This window comes from Artibeus jamaicensis, unplaced genomic scaffold, assembly GCF_021234435.1.
Source record: "Artibeus jamaicensis isolate MK-2021 breed Jamaican fruit bat unplaced genomic scaffold, CSHL_Jam_final contig_3182, whole genome shotgun sequence".
Lineage (NCBI taxonomy): Eukaryota > Metazoa > Chordata > Mammalia > Chiroptera > Phyllostomidae > Artibeus > Artibeus jamaicensis.
Window position 1 is genome coordinate 245,638 of NW_026521742.1, and position 18,081 is coordinate 263,718.

The 18,081-nt window shown below is 45.2% G+C and overlaps 2 protein-coding genes across 9 annotated transcripts in view; both read left to right on the forward strand.

Annotated features, from left to right (window-relative positions):
- The window catches only part of TPST1 (tyrosylprotein sulfotransferase 1), a 128,400-nt gene extending 121,038 nt beyond the window's left edge, over positions 1 to 7,362 (forward strand). Inside the window, exon 6 of the mRNA XM_037135568.2 lies at positions 7,147 to 7,362. The gene's annotated coding sequence lies outside the window, so the exon portion shown is untranslated. The remainder of the gene's footprint in view (positions 1 to 7,146) is intronic.
- A 2,123-nt stretch (positions 7,363 to 9,485) lies between these two features.
- The window catches only part of LOC119042012 (BTB/POZ domain-containing protein KCTD7), a 90,701-nt gene continuing 82,105 nt past the window's right edge, over positions 9,486 to 18,081 (forward strand). For 5 of the 8 annotated variants that reach the window (XM_053663468.1, XM_053663471.1, XM_053663470.1 and 2 more), the window contains exons 1-4: positions 9,486 to 9,848; positions 12,056 to 12,225; positions 15,579 to 15,757; positions 16,200 to 16,572. In XM_053663468.1, the coding sequence (XP_053519443.1) occupies positions 9,705 to 9,848; positions 12,056 to 12,225; positions 15,579 to 15,757; positions 16,200 to 16,572 (866 nt within the window). In that variant the 5' untranslated portion in view covers positions 9,486 to 9,704. Of the gene's footprint in view, positions 9,849 to 12,041; positions 12,226 to 15,578; positions 15,758 to 16,199; positions 16,573 to 18,081 lie in introns of all 8 variants that reach the window. The other 3 variants (XM_037135557.2, XM_053663467.1, XM_037135555.2) reach the window with 2 other exon arrangements.

Here is an 18,081-nt window from a genome sequence, read left to right on the forward strand (position 1 = left end):
GTAGACACTCTTGTTACCTTCATTTTAAAAACATCGGCTTAGGGAGGTAACACGCCTAGTGCAGCTAGTGAATGCCAGTCAGGATACAAATAAAAGCAACCTGGTTCCAGAGCCGACACCCTTAACCACTGCCTCGCAGTAATCATCTGGATTTACACTAGAATAGAAAATTGTCATTAGCATCTAGTGACAACTTTTAACTATGTCCCTTGAATTTAATAATCTGCAAGCTGTAATTAAAGTTGGGTATGCCAACAGTGTAGCAGATCACTGCCCTTGGGAATTTTTGGTCTTGGTGAAAATCAATAAAAAGGCACATAAGACAATTATTTCAAGCTCTAACCAAACCTATGAAGCCTAGCTGGTAAGTGATAGAAGAGAAATGGTTGAGGCAAGACTCCATTCAGTGTTGCCCCCAATCTGTCTTACTTAGGGAGATTCTGGGCTTCTCTCTCTCTGGCAAGGTCAGAGTGTTTGCATTGAGTTCCCTTTCCTGCCTGTTTGTCACTGTTCCACAAGTCTTCTGCAGGGACTTTCGGTCTTTGCATAAAGCATGGCACTCCCTTAGTTATTCGGAATTGGGCAAAAGAGATCATTTTTATTCATTTTGGGTTTAAGTCCTAACAAAGCAGTTCATTGAGCATTGTGTGTGTCTATCTAATAAACAACTGATTCTCCCTTTGGGCTTTATCGATTATTACTGAAGATCCAAAATTAAATCAGTTTCACCATAAAACGACTATTTTTGATGTTACATTCTGCAGGAATGGCTGTATGGCCTTGCCCTGAGACGGAAAGCCTAAAACGCCCTCTGTCGGCCAAACATGGAATGACTGTTGATGAGTTGGAAAGGTTAAGGAAATCCATCGTGAATGTGTGCAAAAGTTTCTCTACAAAGATGTTTACTACAATGTAGATTATAGACACGAAATATTAGAAACAACCTAAAAAGGTGGGAATTGGTTAAACTCATTATGGTACATTCACATCATATTGTAGAATACCACTAGCTAATAAATATGATATTGAAAAAATATTTACTGTCAAACATATTTATTGTAGTAAATAAAAACCTGAGCTCACAAAGCTGTTTATTATGATTTTTAAACTGTATTTTTTCCATTACCATTTAGCCCCCCTACACCTTCCTCCACTCCATAACAGCCCCAGGTGTCCTTTTCCATTTTGCTCAATCCCTCCACCCGCTATGGGGAGGAAGGACCAGACTAAAGAATAGCAGTGGCTAATGAATGGCGTAGGGGCAGGGCATCAGAGGCTATGGAGAGAGCTGAGCTGGGCTGACAGCGAGTGGGCCTTGGGAAGCTGCCGGCAAACACTGGCCTCTTCGAGGCTGGGAGAGCGAGGGAAGGCCAACCCTCCACCACCCTCTCAATCATGATATTTCTCCCTTTGTACCTTGTGGGTGAGGAACAAGGAACTGAGAGAATTAGCGGAAATAACGGAGGACGAAAACATTGGTGGGACATGCTGAGTTAGGGTTTGGACATGTTAAGTTTAAAGTGGCCTTGGGGACACCCAGTTAGAGATATCAAATAGTTTTATGTAAGATAAAGATCTGAAGTTTTAAATTTCGAAGTCTTCATGTGGTTGAAAGGATGGGGGTAGATGGAGAAGGGTGCAGGACTGGGGAAGAAGTTTAATTTGTCCTGATCGGAGAAACTGGCAGGTCAATAGGCTGCCCCAAGGAAAACAATATAAAGGGAGAGATGGAAAATTCAGGAGAAAGAAGTGTTAACTGATGGAGCCACATACAAGCCTGGAAAAGCGAGAGTCTCATTGGAGGAATTAGCCTCAAACCCAGAGAAAAGAAACTTCCTGCTAGCTGGAGGGAGAGAGAGATTTTGCAGATACAGTTAACCCATAGGTGAGCTGGTAGGACATTGAGATAATTCTTCATGCCTGATAGCTTCCACTTCTCTATGCAATAAAAAAGCCAAATTGCCATTTGCCATAAGGAGGGGGTGTTTCCTGGAGTAAGGAAGGATCTTGGAAAGAATGGTAATAGAAGTTGGAAACAGAAAAGCCAGCTGACTTGGGTGCTGATTAGATTTATTGTGGCAATCCTTTCAGAATATAATATGTATCAAATCATTATGCTGTACACTTGAAACTAATATTACACGTCAGTTATATCTCAAATTTTTAAAAAAGGAAAGAAAAGAGAACTAACTCATGGATGGGTGCCCCATGGTGCCAAGAGTTTATCGTGCACTATAGCAAGATCATTTCCCATGGTGGTGCACTCACCCAGAGCTAGAGCACAGAAGCTGATGAATTGATCTAAGGTTATTGGTTTGGAGGGTGATCCCATAGGTGTTTCCTAGAGAGACGTTTACATGGACACATACGGTCTTGGGAGGATCGGGCAGAAAACATAATCAAGAGATTAGACACCAGAGAGAAAAGTGTGGGTAGGCGAGGAACTATCGACCGTAAGGAATTAGAAAATCAGGTAAACCAGGATAAGGGAGAGACAAGGAAGGATAGAGCTTAGTGATAAAAGACTGACACAGTAGAGTTTCAGACTTGGGAGGCAGAAGAGTTCTGGTGCTAGCAAAACTCATCCACAGAGTATATGTGCTTGGCTGTCTTCTCTTGCTGCACATTCTCCTCTCACCCTGCTCAGAACCAAACTTTCCCTCACCCCTTCCTGAAACAAGGATACCCTTGAAAAGTTTTAAATGGGGGAATGACATAATCTGATATAAAATATTCAGAGCAGCATGAGACATAAAAATAAAGTTCATAGCAGCACTATTTGTCACAGAAGAACCCTGAGAAATAATTAAATACTTGTCAGTAGTGACATGGATAACATTCCATTCATTTAAAGTCAAAAACCGGCTAATTTTAAATGGCATTGCTGAGAGATGCATGCCCATGTGGTTAAGCTTGGAAAACAAGGGAATGATTGTCAAAAAAGTGAGCAGAGTGGCAGCCTCTGGGAGAATGGAAGTGCCTGCATCGGGACGAGCCCTTTGAGAGCGTGGGCACTGACAATGTTCTATTTCTTAACTGAGTGGTGGTTATGTGGGCATCTCCTCTGTAGCTCTCCTCAAACTGTACATATACGATTTTGCACTTTTTTTTGCACTACATATCCCAAGTCAATGGAATCATGCATGGAATGTCACATGCCGTGTTTAGGAAGAAGAGATTAGGAAGGTATGTGCAGATACAATTGTGTTTGTATAATATCGTGTTTCATGGCTGGGAGGTGAATACATGAGTTTTATTATTTTTTAATGATTTTTTATTTTTCAATTACAGTTGACATACATTATTGTATTAGTTTCAGCTATACATTTATATGGTTATAAATGTATATAACTTATGAAGTACTCACCCTGATCTGACACCATACACAGTTATTACAATATTATTGACTATATTCCACTGTACTTTGTGTCTCCATGACTGTTTTTGTAACTGGCAATTTGAGCATCTTAACCTCTCTCCCTTTACTTCCCCAACCCCCTCCCACCTGGCAACCATCAAAATGTTCTCTGTATCTATGAGTTTGTTTCTGTGTTCTTTGTTCATTTCTATTGTTTTTTAGATTCCATAAAGTATTTGTCTTTCTTTATTAAACTTATTTTACTTAGCACAGTACCCTCTAGATTCATCCACGTTGTTGCAGATGGCAAGATTTCATTCTTTTTTATGACTAATACTCTACTGTATACATGTACCACATCTTCTTTATTCATTCATCTATCGATGAACACTCAGGTTGCTTCCATATATTGGTTACTAAATAATGCTGTGAGAAGCAAAAGGATACATGTCTTTTCTAATTAGTGTTTTGGTTTTCTTCAAAGAAATATGTAGAAGTGGAATTGCTGGATACTTCTTTGTCTCTTGTCATAGCCTTTGTTTTAAAGTCTATTTTGTCTCATATAAGTATTGCTACCCTAGCTTTTAAAAATTTTTGTTTGCATGAAAGATTTTTTTTCCATCCCTTAGCTTTCAGTCTGTGTATGTCTTTGGACCTGAAATGGGTCTCTTGTAGACAGCACATGTACGGGTCATGTTTTCTTCTCCATTCAGCCACTGTATGTCTTTTGACTGGAGCATTTAGTCCATTTACATTTAAAGTAATTATTGATAGATATGTAGTTATTGTCATTTTATTTTTCATATCTTTGATATTTTTTCTTATTCTTAAAGAATTCCCTGTAGCATTTCTTGTAATACTGGTTTGATGGTGATGAACTCCTTTAGCTTTTTTTTTCCTTTGGCCTGGGAAGCTATCTGCCCTTTCATCCTACATGAAATAGAGTGATGAATAGAGTGATTGAATAGAATGATGAATAGAGTGATTTTGGTTATAGGTCCTTGCTTTTCATCACTTTGAATATTTTGTGCCATATTGCTGAATATGAGTTTTGCTGAATAGAGTGACCCTGCTGACCTGTAAAGTTTCTGTTGCAAAGTCAGCTGACAGTCTTATGGGAGCTCCCTTGTACATAAATAACTGCTTTTCTCTTGCTACTTTTAATTCTTTATTTGTGTTTAAACTTTGGTATTACAATTATGGTGTGTTTTGGTGCTGGCCTCTTTGGGTTCATCTTGTTTGAGACTCTGCACTTCCTGGAATTGAATGTCTATTTTCCTCACCAAGTAAGAAAACTTTTTCATCATTATCTTTTCAAACTGATTCTCAATTCCTTATTTTTTCTCTTCTTCTTCTGGTACCCCTATCATATGAATGTTGTTATACTTGATGATGCCCCAGAGGCTCCTTAAACTATCCTTATTTTTTAAAATTCTTTTTCCTTTTTTGCTGTTCATTTGGGTGTTTTCCACCATATTGTCTTCCAAATTGCTGATTCAGTCCTCTGCTTCATCTAATGAACTGTTTATTTCCTCTAATATCGTCTTCATTTCAGTTACTGTATTCTTCATGACTGATTGGTTCTTTTTTATGTTTTGTATCTCTCCCTGTTTCCTATCTCTTTGTTAAGGTTCTCACTGACTTCATTTACTCTTCCCCTAAATTCATTAAGCATCCTTATAACCAGTATATTGACCAGAGCATCTGATAGATTGCTTGTCTTCATTCTGTTTAGTTCATTTTCTGGAGTTTCATTCTGTTCTTCCATTTGGGGCAGGTTTCTTTTTCTTCTCATTTTGGCTGATTCTCTGTGTTTATTTCTATGTATTACATATACTTAACTTTGTCTACCAGTCTTGATAGTATAGTCGGTGTCCATTGGCACATCTCCTGGTCACCTGAGCCAGCTGCTCCAGGTGTGACCTGGTGTGTGCCTTTTTATTGTAGTTGAGCTTTGATTGTTGTTGGAATGTCAATGGGAGGGATTGATCCTCAGTCTGACTGCTTGTAAGGACTGGCCATGACTCTAGTGGAGGAGCTGTTGTGCCGGGGCTGACCCCATGGAGCAGGATTCCAGTTCGCAGGGTTCTGGTGCCTTCCAAGTCCACCTCTTGGGTGTGTTGTTTGTGGAGGTATTTGGATGGTGCTCTGGTGCCATGTGGCCACCAGGTACATTGGTTCTGAAGTCTTTTGGAATGGGCTGTGGTGCAAGCCACGGTCAGCTGCTGTCTGTGCCTGTCCCGGGGCCACCAGGTATGAGCTACAAAGTTATCTGCAGATGGTTTCCACTTGTGCGACATTTGGAGGAGCCTGGGAGAGGCTAAGATGTAAACTGAGGCAGGTAGCTACTAGTGCCGGGCTTAGGGCTTCTTAGCAAGAGGTACAAGGCATACTGAGGCCAGACACTGCTTGTTTGGGGCTTGTGAACCTTTGAGAAATTTTAGGAAACATCACAGTACCATTTGCATGGAATAGCCTCTGGAAGCAGTCTGAGTGGACCTGCAAGTTGGGTGGAGCAGGGTCTCAGGGAATCACCAGGGCAGGGCAAATGGTGTTGGCCAGGTTGATGGGAGACTCAGACTTGGCATCTGCCTGTGCCTGCAGGCTGGCTGAGGGGAGGGTTCAACAAAGGAATAATGGCAACTGCCAGCACTTCTGTCTGGGATACTGCTGTTCCTGTGTCCTTGTCCTGAAGCCAGACAATTTAATTCCTTCTTGTATGTCCCAGGTGCTTTTCAAGGGGCTGCCTCAGTGCTGGAGCTCAGATCGAATGAGTCCCTCATTGAGTAAATCTGTGCTTGGGCCCTTTGAGAGGAACAACTGGGACTCCAGAAGTCTCTGTCTCACTCAGCAATAATCCCTGTTGGTTTCACAGCTAGAAGTTATGGAGGCTTCTGTTCCCAGCACTGGAACCCTCGGCTGGGGAGCCCAGTATGAAGCTAGGACCCCTCACTCCTCAGGAGGAGCCTCCAAGGCCGACATGTCCCTCCCATTTTTAATGACCACATGTAGGTGCGGGATCAGCTCCTTCACCATCTCCGTCCCTCCTACCAGTCTTCACATGGCTTCCTCTGTATACCCTTAGTTATAGGATTTTTGTTCAGCTAGTCTTCAGGTGGGTCTTAATGATGGTTGTTCTGCAGTTTAATTGTGATCCGATGTGGTTGTGGGAGGAGGCGAGCAGAGCATTTACCTACTTGACCACCTTGACTGGAATTCTCCCCAGTTTCTGAGTAAATTAGTTTTAACTCAGTGTGTCTACAATTGTTTTTATGTCTAAAATACTTAAATAAGAATTAAAATGTAAAGAAGGTAACATGGAAAAGAAGATGCATACTTTTGTTCCTGCTTTCATTTCCTTTATTTTTGTTAAATTATGTATTTAAGTCACATAATTTAGAATCAGGAGAGAATACTCAGTAGCTGAATCAGTACTTTGGAGATTTGTCAGCATTCAAAACGTCTTTTCTTTGGAAAGGCATTGAAAATAGAATCCAGTTTATGAATCTCAGGGCTTGATGCCTATAGAACTATTTGTTCAGTTGACTCTTAGAAAAGTAAATCCCTGGGCTAAACTGCCTGTGTTCTGAGAGCAGCTGCCACGTCTGCATGGACAATCCCTCCCTCAAAGGCTCACTGACCGTCCCCTGCAGGCCTCATGTGAACTGGCCTGGAAGTCATTCCACTGGGGTTGGGGGGTGGCCATAGCAGCTGCCAGCAAACTGCCCTGCTTTCCCAGAAAGCCTGCTCCAGCGCCTTCCTACTCACTCACCAAGTCCTCATTCCAGGCTGCTGACCTTGGATTTCTCCCCACCATGTAAACACAACCAACTGGGAAACTACATTCCTGAAGGCAATTCTCAGCAGAAATGGAAGACGAAAACTCCAACATGTTCAGCAACCTAAAACTATTTACACATGGATTTTCCTGTCTCCTGAGCCTTTGGGCTCCCTTCTCATTTTCTGTATACAGCCTTGCTTTACGGTGTTGGAATAAATGTCCCCCTGATACCCCTTAGTTCTGTGTTTTTCTCATATGGATTCCTAGAGAAGGAGAGGCTGTCTGGCAGAGTGGATAAATGGAAGGAAGCTGGCCCAGGTAACTCCTTGTTAAGTTACTTAATGAACCAAACAAGGATCTACTCAGACTTTTTATGTAAGATAATCAATTTCTTTTATTATTTAAGCCACTTTTGGTTGAGGTTCCTGTGGTAGCTGAAATATCCTAACTGTAATAGAATGAAAAGGTAATTTGCTTATAGATTTATTCTTGTTGTTGTTGCTGTTATAGATATTTTTGAGAAGGACTGGATCAGGTAGGAATAGAGAGAAGTCGTCTGGGGGCCAAGGTGGTGCTACTCAGAGTGTGGTTCAAGGACCTGCAGGTTCAGAATTACATAGGAGTTTACTAGGAATGCAAATTCAAGGGCTACGTCTCAGACCTACCAAATCAGATTCCCTGGAAGTGGGGCTGGGAATCTGCATTTTAACAAGGTCCCCTCCCGTAATTTTGATGCAACTAACATTGCAGAAAACACTAAGTGAGGAGGCACCTACAGCTGGGAGGGCGACTGGTCCAGCACAGGAAGTGCTGTGCCTCTGGCTCATTACTGGCCTCCCAGATGCTGATCTAACCCTCTAGGCCTCATTTTCCTTTTCTGTCACAACAGTGTGAGGATCAGATGAGGGACTGGGTGTAAAAATGGTTTGAGAGAGCTAAAACCTTGAGCCCCAGGAGAGTTGTGAGCTGACCCAGCTGTGCCTGTGGACACAGTGTCCAAGGCTGCAGACAGATACCCAGGTTCAGACTGGACTGAACAGCTTGAGCTTCCTCCTCATCAGCTTGAGCTTCTTTTTGCAGGACCCACTGCCATCTGTGTGTCTACGTGCCCAGTGAGAGAGCTGGCAGGGAGCCTGCGGAGACACACTGTCATTCTTAATTGAATTCAATTGCCCCTATTTTGAGGTTTCTTTTTCGAATTCCTGCAATCCAGAAAAACAGGAAACCCAGGTTTTACCCTTATGGCTTAAGGAGGGGCAGCCTATGCCCCAGTGCTGTCCTTCCTCTCTTACAAACTCAGTGACCTCAGTCGTCCTCCCCAGCACCCCTGTCGAAGTGACCCACCCAGCTCCACCCCTATTTCCCTGGCCTTCCACACCTGAGGAGGCACAGGACTCGCATTTCTGGAGACAGACCAACCATTAGGTCCTGAGCCCTCCCATCTCTCTAGTTATTGAAGTTACCTGAAGGGGCTTGTTTGTCTGTGAGCATCAAAGCCCAGTAAGAAATGGACAGGAGTTTGAAGCCAAGAAAACAGGTATTTATTAAGGAGAAGGCACCATGCCCAGAGTCACAGGTAGCTAATGCTTAAAGCCAATGCTTTAAGCTAATGCTGGCTTCCGCTATAACTTCTAGGGGGTGGGGGTATACAACGGGGAAAAATCATTAATCTTGGTGACTAAGGGAGGTAAGTTAGGGTCACGGTCAGGGTCGTGGTCTCTAGAGATTGGTCAGCAGCTAGGTTAGGGGCATAGTTGAACATTGCGCATCTGGTCTTGAGGTCAGCCATGGCACTGCTTCGTCTGGTTTGCAAGGGTTGGGGTGGTGGGGCGTTGTGGAACTGAAACACAACTGCGGCCTAGATGTTACCTCTAGATTGGGAAACTTTGTCTCTGCGGTCAGTAGAGCCAAGGCTTTCTTTCTAAGAGTACTGGACCAGAACCTCATTGTCCTGAGGCCTAGCGATCAAGCAAGGAGAAGGAGGTAGGTGAGTCAGGGGCTGAGACCAGTTTGAGTCAAAGGAAAAAAATCAAAATAAAAGGGCAGATTAAAAAAAATAAGGACCCTAGGTTACAGCAGGAGCCACCCTCATTGCTAACAAGAGGCCCCACGTAGACACGGTAGCCTCCTCCCCCGCACCCCCTACAGCTAGTGGTACCAGTGTTAGGGGAGAAGAGGGCGTGCCCGCTGGTCAGAAGTCCAATCAGAGCAGGCAAGCAAACCAGGCCGGCTCCAGTGGCCACTCAGGCACAGGCTGACCGCATTGCCTGCTTTAGGACTGGGCCAGCTTCCTGCCAATCAGGGGCGGGGCAAGCGGGGGCTCGGCCAGTAGCGGCAGGCGGTCGTGTCAGGCCCCTGCTGGCGGTCCCGGCGGCGGCCGGGCTATCCTGTCCTGCGGTCTGAGGGCGGGGCGGCTTGCCGCAGCGCTCGGCTCTCTCAACCCCCCTCACCCGACCCCCGGCTCCGGTCGCCCGCCCGCGTCATGCCAGGCGGTGCTCCACGCTAGTGCCGCCGGGTCCGTTGCCCGCCTGCCTAAAGCCGCGCCCACTGCCCAGAGCCAGAGGGATGGTGGTAGTCACGGGGCGGGAGCCAGACAGCCGTCGTCCGGACGGTGCCATGTCCAGCTCCGACGCCGAAGACGACTTTTTGGAGCCGGCCACCCCGACGGCCACACAGGCGGGGCACGCGCTGCCCCTGCTGCCCCAAGAGGTACCTGGACGGAGGCGGGGTGGGGGGGTGTGTGGGAAGGGGCGCAGAGGGAAAAGTAGGTGCTGGGCGGAGCTGACCTTGGGATGTAAGCACAGCTGGGTTTGGAGATCAAAGGTCTGGCTGAGGGCGGCGCCCGAGGAGCTGGGCTCCCCTGCTCCCCAGCCCCGTCCCCACCGTCAAATGCACCAGGTGTCTCTTCCCTGCCCCAGACATCACCTGGTCCCAAACCCCCTTCTTCCAGTCCTCACTGCCCATAAGGTTGATTTACTTCTCGGAAAAGATAACTTGCCCCAAGACATGATAGTGCCTTCTAGAAAATCCAAGAGGCCTTGGTGGTTACCCAAACCCGATCTCCAGCTGCTCTGAGAGTGGAGTAAGGGACTGTGTACAGGTAAGAAGCAGGCCAGCTGGTAGATGTGTCCACACTCACCTGACAGCTGCCTGGCTTTCCCTCACTAGCTGCTATGCCGTGGTGCATGGTGTCCTCCACTGGTCTTAATGTGAATGACAGTATCATATTTACACCCAAAATGACCCTTAAGAGAAGGGGAAAGAGGAGGGAGGGTGGGGTGCTCCAGGGCACTGAAGATAGACTAGGAAGGAGGAACTAAGGTAGAGCCAGATAGGGGAACATGTGATGTGTGGAGATGGGAGAATGGACAGAACCCCAGAGGGGCGGGGCAGGGCTGGGTGAGGCTTTGAGGAAGCAGATTGTGTTATCTGGGGGTTAGAAGTTCATACATTTAATATCATGGGGCACTTGGGAAAATGAGCAAAACTCAATATGGAGCAAGCACTTGGATCGGTATGGGTATGAGGTATTCTTGGGAAAGGTTTAAATGAAATGTAGAGTTATCCCCAAACAATATTTGAGTCCTTGGTATGCACATAGAATAATTTTAGAGGAGCTATAGATAAGCAGAAGGCATTTCCTGTCCTATGGGTGCAGAAGAGTAACAGTACATATACACATGGAACTGTAAATACTTATCTATTTCATTCATTCATTTAATGCATATTTGAGTTAGACACTGCACAAGGTCCTGGGTAACTTTTAGTTAATGTATATTGACCCTACTTTATTCACAATGAATTTGAAAGTTGGGAAAAAGGACCTACTAGATGAATATGCATAGACTGTCACTGGAGCCACTGAGATGTTGCAATATAGAAAAATATGCACTGGGACAAATTTTAATTTGATCTTGAGGAGAAGAGTTGGGAAATTAGAGAGAACAGGCCTTGTTTCTTTCAAAATCACAAGGAGGGAAAGATGTAAAAAAAGAAAAAAGAACAGAAAAGGTCCTGAGCATTTTAGGGAGAACCTACAGCTTCTCAGGACAAATCTATTCCTTCATTCCCTGTTCTTCATCCTGCCCTTGCCTCCAGAACCTTAGCTGGACTGGGGATTAATGTAACTCCAGATGAGGAAGGAATTATTCAACAAACATCTAATCTATGAGACCTGCTGTGGGTGGCCTCATGATTGGGGAACAAGATGTCGTCCCTGTCCTCGGGAAGCTTGGGGTCTAGGAGGCTGGGCTGACAGAAGAAAATAACCACCAGTGTATTGTGTTAGGCACGGTGGGGGCACAGTGGAGGGCGTGTTTAATTAACTCTGTCTTGGGAGCTGGCAAGGGGCAACAGAGCAGAAATGCTGAGAGTAGTGGAACTTGAATAGAAACTCTTAGAATGAATGGATGCTGCTAACCTATACAGTGCCTTGGTGCGAATTAGAAAAAGGGCACACATTTGGGCTAGCAGATCCCTCTCATGTAGGCACCCTTCTGCAATGAACAATGTGCACCACCAGGGAGGGCACTTGCGTTTGCTAGATGGACAAAGGGGGAGTGGTAAGAGCATTTTGTACAGAGAAGACAGCATGAGCAAGGGCACAAAAAATGGTAAATTCAGGAAGTGAAAGGAGAACAAGTGAATGAAGGCTTTGAACTATGGAGCAGAGATAGTAGGATTGGGGTGGGGAGACCTGATTTAGGAGCTATCAGGGTAGGGGATTCAAAGGATGTGGCCACTGGTGAGGGTGGGGAAAGAGAGGAGAAAGCAGAGTGTTCAGAAAGACTCCTGGGTTTGGGTTTTGGGTGACTGAGTGAACGGTGAGGCTTTAATCAGACCCAAGAAGACTGCAGATGGAGCAGCCCAGCTCTTATTTTTCTTCTCTGGCTGAACATGCAGCTGTTTTTTTCCAGTTTCCTGAGGTTGTTCCCCTTAACATCGGAGGAGCTCACTTCACCACACGCCTGTCCACCCTGCGGCGCTATGAGGACACCATGCTGGCGGCTATGTTCAGTGGACGTCATTACATCCCCACTGATGCTGAGGGCCGGTACTTCATTGATCGGGATGGCACACACTTTGGGTATGTTTCTCCCTCTGTGATCATCTTTGTAGTCCTAGCAAGGGAGTGGCCGTAGCATGGGGTATGGAGCTGTAGTATCTTCCATAGTGCCTGAAGAGGAGATAACATCAGACAGAATTTAACAAATGTGCCTGTTAAATTGGATCAAAAAGTTTAGTTTCCTTTCCAGAGGAGACAAGCACAGCTGGAAAAATCCCAGGAAATACATACTGGCTGGATGTGATGAAACCGCTTCTACCCGATGTAATTTAAGACTGCAAAGTCACGGGTCTTTGTGGAAAGGAGTAGGCGCGATCCCACCTACAGGTGGGGGAGTTCCAAAACGACTTCTCAGAGAGGACCCTCGGGTCAGATTCTGGACTCAGCATTGCCGTTAGGGAGGAGGTGTGGTGCGTGGCAGAGGTTCCCAGACCTCCTTCAACAGTTTGAAACAAAGAGACAAAAAGGGTGAGGGTGGTGCCAGCATGGGGTTGCCATCCTTTAATGTTACCAAGAAAAGTCTTAAAAAACCCCAAATGACCTTCGATTATTACTGTCATTTTAACACTAAAACATGGAAAAGAAAGACAGAATCTCAAAAAATAAATAGCCTTTCCCTAGAAAGAATTTCTGACAACCTTACCCGTATACAATGTAGAGACTTTTTATTTCAGTTTCCTTGTTTGTGGAATGAGAAATACTTACAGCTGCCCTGCAGGTCTGTCATGTGGATGAAATAAAGAGCTGTGGTGTGACTCCTGGCCAGGTTCTTCCAGAGGATAGGCTGAAGCTCTTTTCCATTTAAGTCTGACTTTGGAGATGACTAGAGAATGAACGTGGTCCTTGACCTTGAACAAAATGACCAGGGAGGCAGAGACTCTCCAGTCACTACACCTCTGTGATGGCCTCCAAGTAAGATTTTCCACATTGGGAGAAGGGTCATTTTTATCCTCAGAAGGAGCCTCAGGTCAAATAATTTGCTTTGAATCTGAGTTTCCCCATTGGGTTGTCAGCTGCCTCTAGTGCTGAGAAAACAAAGTGTCACATCGCCCTGCAGAGCTATAAAAAGGTTTTTGTTCGCAGGCTGTTTGGGGGAGGACAGTGCTAGCCCCAGCTGGCAGCTTCCAGACACTCCTGGCTGGGCCTTGCCTTGAGGGTGTATTTTTCAGAACTTAACCAAGCTTTGCTTAAGATCCTAGAGGCCCGATTTTGGAAGGGATTGTGGGGAGGGGGAATAGGGTCTGGCTTTAAGCTGATGTGCCCTTGCTCAGGTGGCCGTAGTTGGAGAGTGGCTGGGCCTGGCGAGGGTGTGGGGCAGAAAGCAGGATACTGTGGCATTTATCCTCAGATGGCTGGGCTCCAGTGGCCTATGATTCATCATCAGCAGATGAAGTTGGTGAAGGACTCAGATAAAGTAAAATAGGAATTTAGGGCATTTGGTGAAGTAAATTTCCCTGCTGGCCCCCAGCATCCACCACGGAGGCTGCTCAGGCCTCCACTTGGGGCGGTTTCACGTTGTGATCAGTGAGGAGCTCTTTGGACTACAGTCCGGACTGTGTCTACACGCAGGCTAACTGTGGCTCCTTGAGCAAGGATGTTCCTAAACCTCTTTGAGCCCCACATTTCTCTCACTTATAAAATGGACATAAGATGGCACTTACCCCATATTATTGAAAGGATTCAGTGGAATAACACATAAATATTAGCTGATATAGATTAATACTAAGTGAGTATTAGCATTATGGTCGTAGACTAACTATAGAGGTAACAGCTTAATCTTAGTGTTTACTCATATGTCCATACAGAAATGTCCTTCCCACACCTTCCATTGATGGATCTGATTATTCTTAGTGCTAAAGAATCTGAAAAGAGAATTGGAAGAACTGAATTTTTAATTTAATTTAATTTTGTAAAGATTCTATTTATTTTTTTTTAGAGAGAGGAGTGAGGAAGAGAGAGAAACATCAGTGTGTGGATGCCTCTTGAGCGCCCCCTACTGGGGACCTGATCCATAATCCAGGCATGTGCCCTGCCTGGGAATCAAACCTGCAACCCTTTGGTTCCCAGGCTGGCACTCAATCCACTAAGCCACATTAACTAGGGCAAGAACTGAATTTTTTAAAAAGAAAATGTGGAATGTGATTTTGTTCATTCCTGGAACCAATTTGTTCAGATGTTAGGTTCAGGCATTTGATCTCTAATAGCTACTGAATAATAGTTACGGCACGGATTTGTAGAAGATGTGGAACTCTTCGATATTGCTAGTGGGAGTGTAAAACACTACAATCACTTTGTTAAACATGCACTACAACCGAACAATTCTACTAATATTGACCTAGGAGAAATTGGTGTATGTGTTCACAGCAAGTCTTATATAGGAATGTTTATCACAGCTTTACTCCTAAGAGCCCCAAACTGTTCAAATGTCCATCAACAGGAGAGTGGGTAAATAAGTTATAGTACACACAGCCATACAATGATGGTATTCTGCTTAGCAATACAAAGTAACAAACTGCTATTACACACAATATAAGTATCAAAAATATTAGGTCAAGGGAAAGAAGCCAGACACAAAAGTGAACTTACTGTGTGATTCTACTCACATGAATTTCAAGAAGAGACAAGGGCACATACAATAATCAACCAACAAATGCACAAGTAAGTGCAACAACAAATTTGTGTTCTCTCTCTCAAATCAATAAAAAAAAAGGCAAGGTGAATCAATAGAGTAGTCACCTCTGAAGAAGTGACTGGGAAGAGGCATGAGGAACCTTGAAGGAGATGGAAATGTTCTGTATCTTGAGCTAGGTGGTAATTGTATGGGTATATTCATCCATTTATTGAATATTATTTACCTCAATTAAAATATATACAGGGTGGGGCAAAAGTAGCTTTACAATTGTTCGTATAGAAAGTAATACAATAATAAATAATACTGTGTTTTGTATACTCAAAATTATAAACCTACTTTTGCCCCACTCTGTGTATTAAGAGGCTAGTAATGTTTTTTCATTATTACTATATGTACCTAATAATAATAATAATACAGAATATACCCAGTAATAATTTTAATTATAGTAATGATACGACTAAAAAGAACTATTAACACTCATTGAGAACTTACTCTGTGCCAGGTATTTTCTAAGCACTTTTTATGTACTAGTTCATTTGATCCTGCTATCATTATGGAATAGTTTTCTTATTTTCCCCCATTTTACAGATGAGAAAATCAAGGCACAGAAAGGTTAAGTTTACTTACCTAGGGCTACATAGCTGGCACTCTGGTTCCAGGTTCTGTGCTCTAACCACTATGTGGCACTGCCCAGTTCCATTGGTGAGCTGCTTCTCACCAACACCCTTTTCTTCCTGCTCAGAGATGTGCTGAATTTCCTGCGCTCAGGGGACCTGCCGCCCCGGGAACGTGTGCGGGCTGTGTACAAAGAGGCCCAGTACTACGCCATCGGGCCCCTCTTGGAGCAGCTGGAGAACATGCAGCCACTGAAGGGGGAGAAAGTGCGCCAAGCCTTTCTGGGGCTCATGCCCTATTACAAAGGTGAGGGGTCAGCTGCCCAGGACAGTGAGGGTAGGGGAAGGAGGGTTGCAAGGCATCTGTCAGTGCCTAGCTCTCCACCAGCACAAGTGAGTCCAGGGTTCACGTGTATTACTCAAGAAGGGAGAGAATCCCACTCCCTTTCTGCCCTTCCCTCTTGGTCGCACTGGGAAGATACAGGTTCAGGAAGGCTCGCCTTGCCTGTGATGGTCATCAAATCACATTTCAAATGGACAGTCCTCATCCATCCTTGCGCAGTAGAGAACCAGGGTCCCTCTTTAAGTCTTTATCCTACATAGGCCCACAGAGTCCCTTCCCCCAGGAATCTGTCCCTTCCCTCTTGGATCCTGCTGTCACTTGGCCTCTCTGTGCCCTCCCACTGCCTTGCCCCACTCCCCACCTGCCACCCCCCATCACAGTGATGGCTGCTTTGTTCACCCCGTAGACCATTTGGAGCGGATTGTGGAGATTGCCCGGTTGCGCGCAGTACAGCGGAAGGCCCGCTTTGCCAAGCTCAAGGTCTGTGTCTTCAAGGAGGAGATGCCCATCACCCCTTACGAGTGTCCACTTCTCAACTCTCTGCGCTTTGAGCGGAGCGAGAGCGACGGGCAGCTGTTTGAGCACCACTGTGAAGTGGATGTGTCTTTCGGGCCCTGGGAGGCTGTGGCTGATGTTTATGACCTGCTGCACTGCCTGGTCACAGACCTCTCAGCCCAGGGCCTCATCGTGGACCACCAGTGCATTGGGGTGTGTGACAAACACCTCATCAACCACTACTACTGCAAGCGCCCCATCTATGAGTTCAAGATCACATGGTGGTGAGTAGTCTGGGTAGGGACTAGAGTCCCTTCAGGGAAGGTGTCCTTTCCCCTTCGTGGCTCTGGGAGTCCGTTCCCTAGAAGGGCTACTGATTGCTCAGAGCCGACCGAGGGGAAGACTGAGTCCGGAGGCACCGCTCCAGTGGACGGAGGTGCAGCAGCGTTAGTCTCCCCTGCCGTTCCTGGGGGTCAGGCTCAGGGCTGTGGCCCGTGGGGACTTGGTACTTGCACTCACCTGGCCTTTCTTCCAGGCACGGCAGTCTTCTCCTGAGGCCAGTGGGGTCTGGCTAGCTAGGGCGCGGCTAGGAAGTGCAGAGAGGTTTTGTCACTCTCTTGACCTGGCAAGAGAGTGGCTGCCCTTTTTAGAACCACATTACCAAAATAATTTAGGTATAGTCACTTCCTGAACCCTGTTCGGGCAATTCCTTCCTCGTTCCTCCCTTGTGCTCAGTGGATGGGTTTAAACGTAGAACGTGACGGGATTTACCCAAGTAGCCACTCCACCGTCCCTGGCTGAGGAAGGAGTATCTCCTCCCCCTCTTCCCCAAGAACAGTCCCGTGCTTTGTTTTGAGATGTGAAACTCTTTTTCTCATGAAACCTATTCACCACTTTTTGGAGATGTAACTATAATTGCCAAAACATATACCAGGTTGGCCTTAGAAAAGCACAATGTTTACAGCCCTGCTTTGGGCCTTGGCTTCTCCTATGTTCCACCAACCTTCCTAGCGTGAAGGGTTATCTTCTCAGAGGGCGGGCTTGTATTCAGAGGCAGAAGGGAATAGACATCTACATCTGTTATCTTTGCGGTGTAACATCCTCCCCGGAGGCTCAGAATACCCTCTTGGCCGCCATTTCATCTGTCAGGATCCAGTTTGTGGTGAGCCTCCTTGATGGGGTCCCCCTCTTTTTAAAAAAAATACTTCTTTTTATTTTTCAATTACAGTTAACATATAATATTAAATCAATTTCAGATGTATAGCATAGTAGTTGGACATTTATCTACCTTACAAAGTACCCATATGACACCATAGACTTATTACAATATTATTGACTATATGCCCTATGCTGAACTTTCCATCCCCAGGACTATTTTTTTTCAATTACAGTTTACATTCTATATTATTTTGTATTAGTTTCAGCTATACAACATAGTGGAACCACCCCCTCTTTTTAAAAAAAAAAAAAGATTTTATTTATTTTTAGAGAGAGGGGAAGGGAGGGAGAAAGAAGGGGAGAGAAACATCAGTGTGTGGTTGCCTCTCGTGCGCCCCCTACTGGGGACCTGCCGGACAATCCAGCATGTGCCCTGACTGGGAATCAAACCAGTCACCTTTTGGTTTGCAGGCCGGCACTCAATTCATTGAGCCTCACCAGCCAGGGCTCTTTTTTATTTTTTAATTTAATTTTTATTGTATTTGTTTCTACTGCCATTTAATCCCCTTCTACCTCCCTCTCCTCCCCATCCTCCCTTCCTTTTCTCAAACCTTGCTTTATCCCACTAACATTCC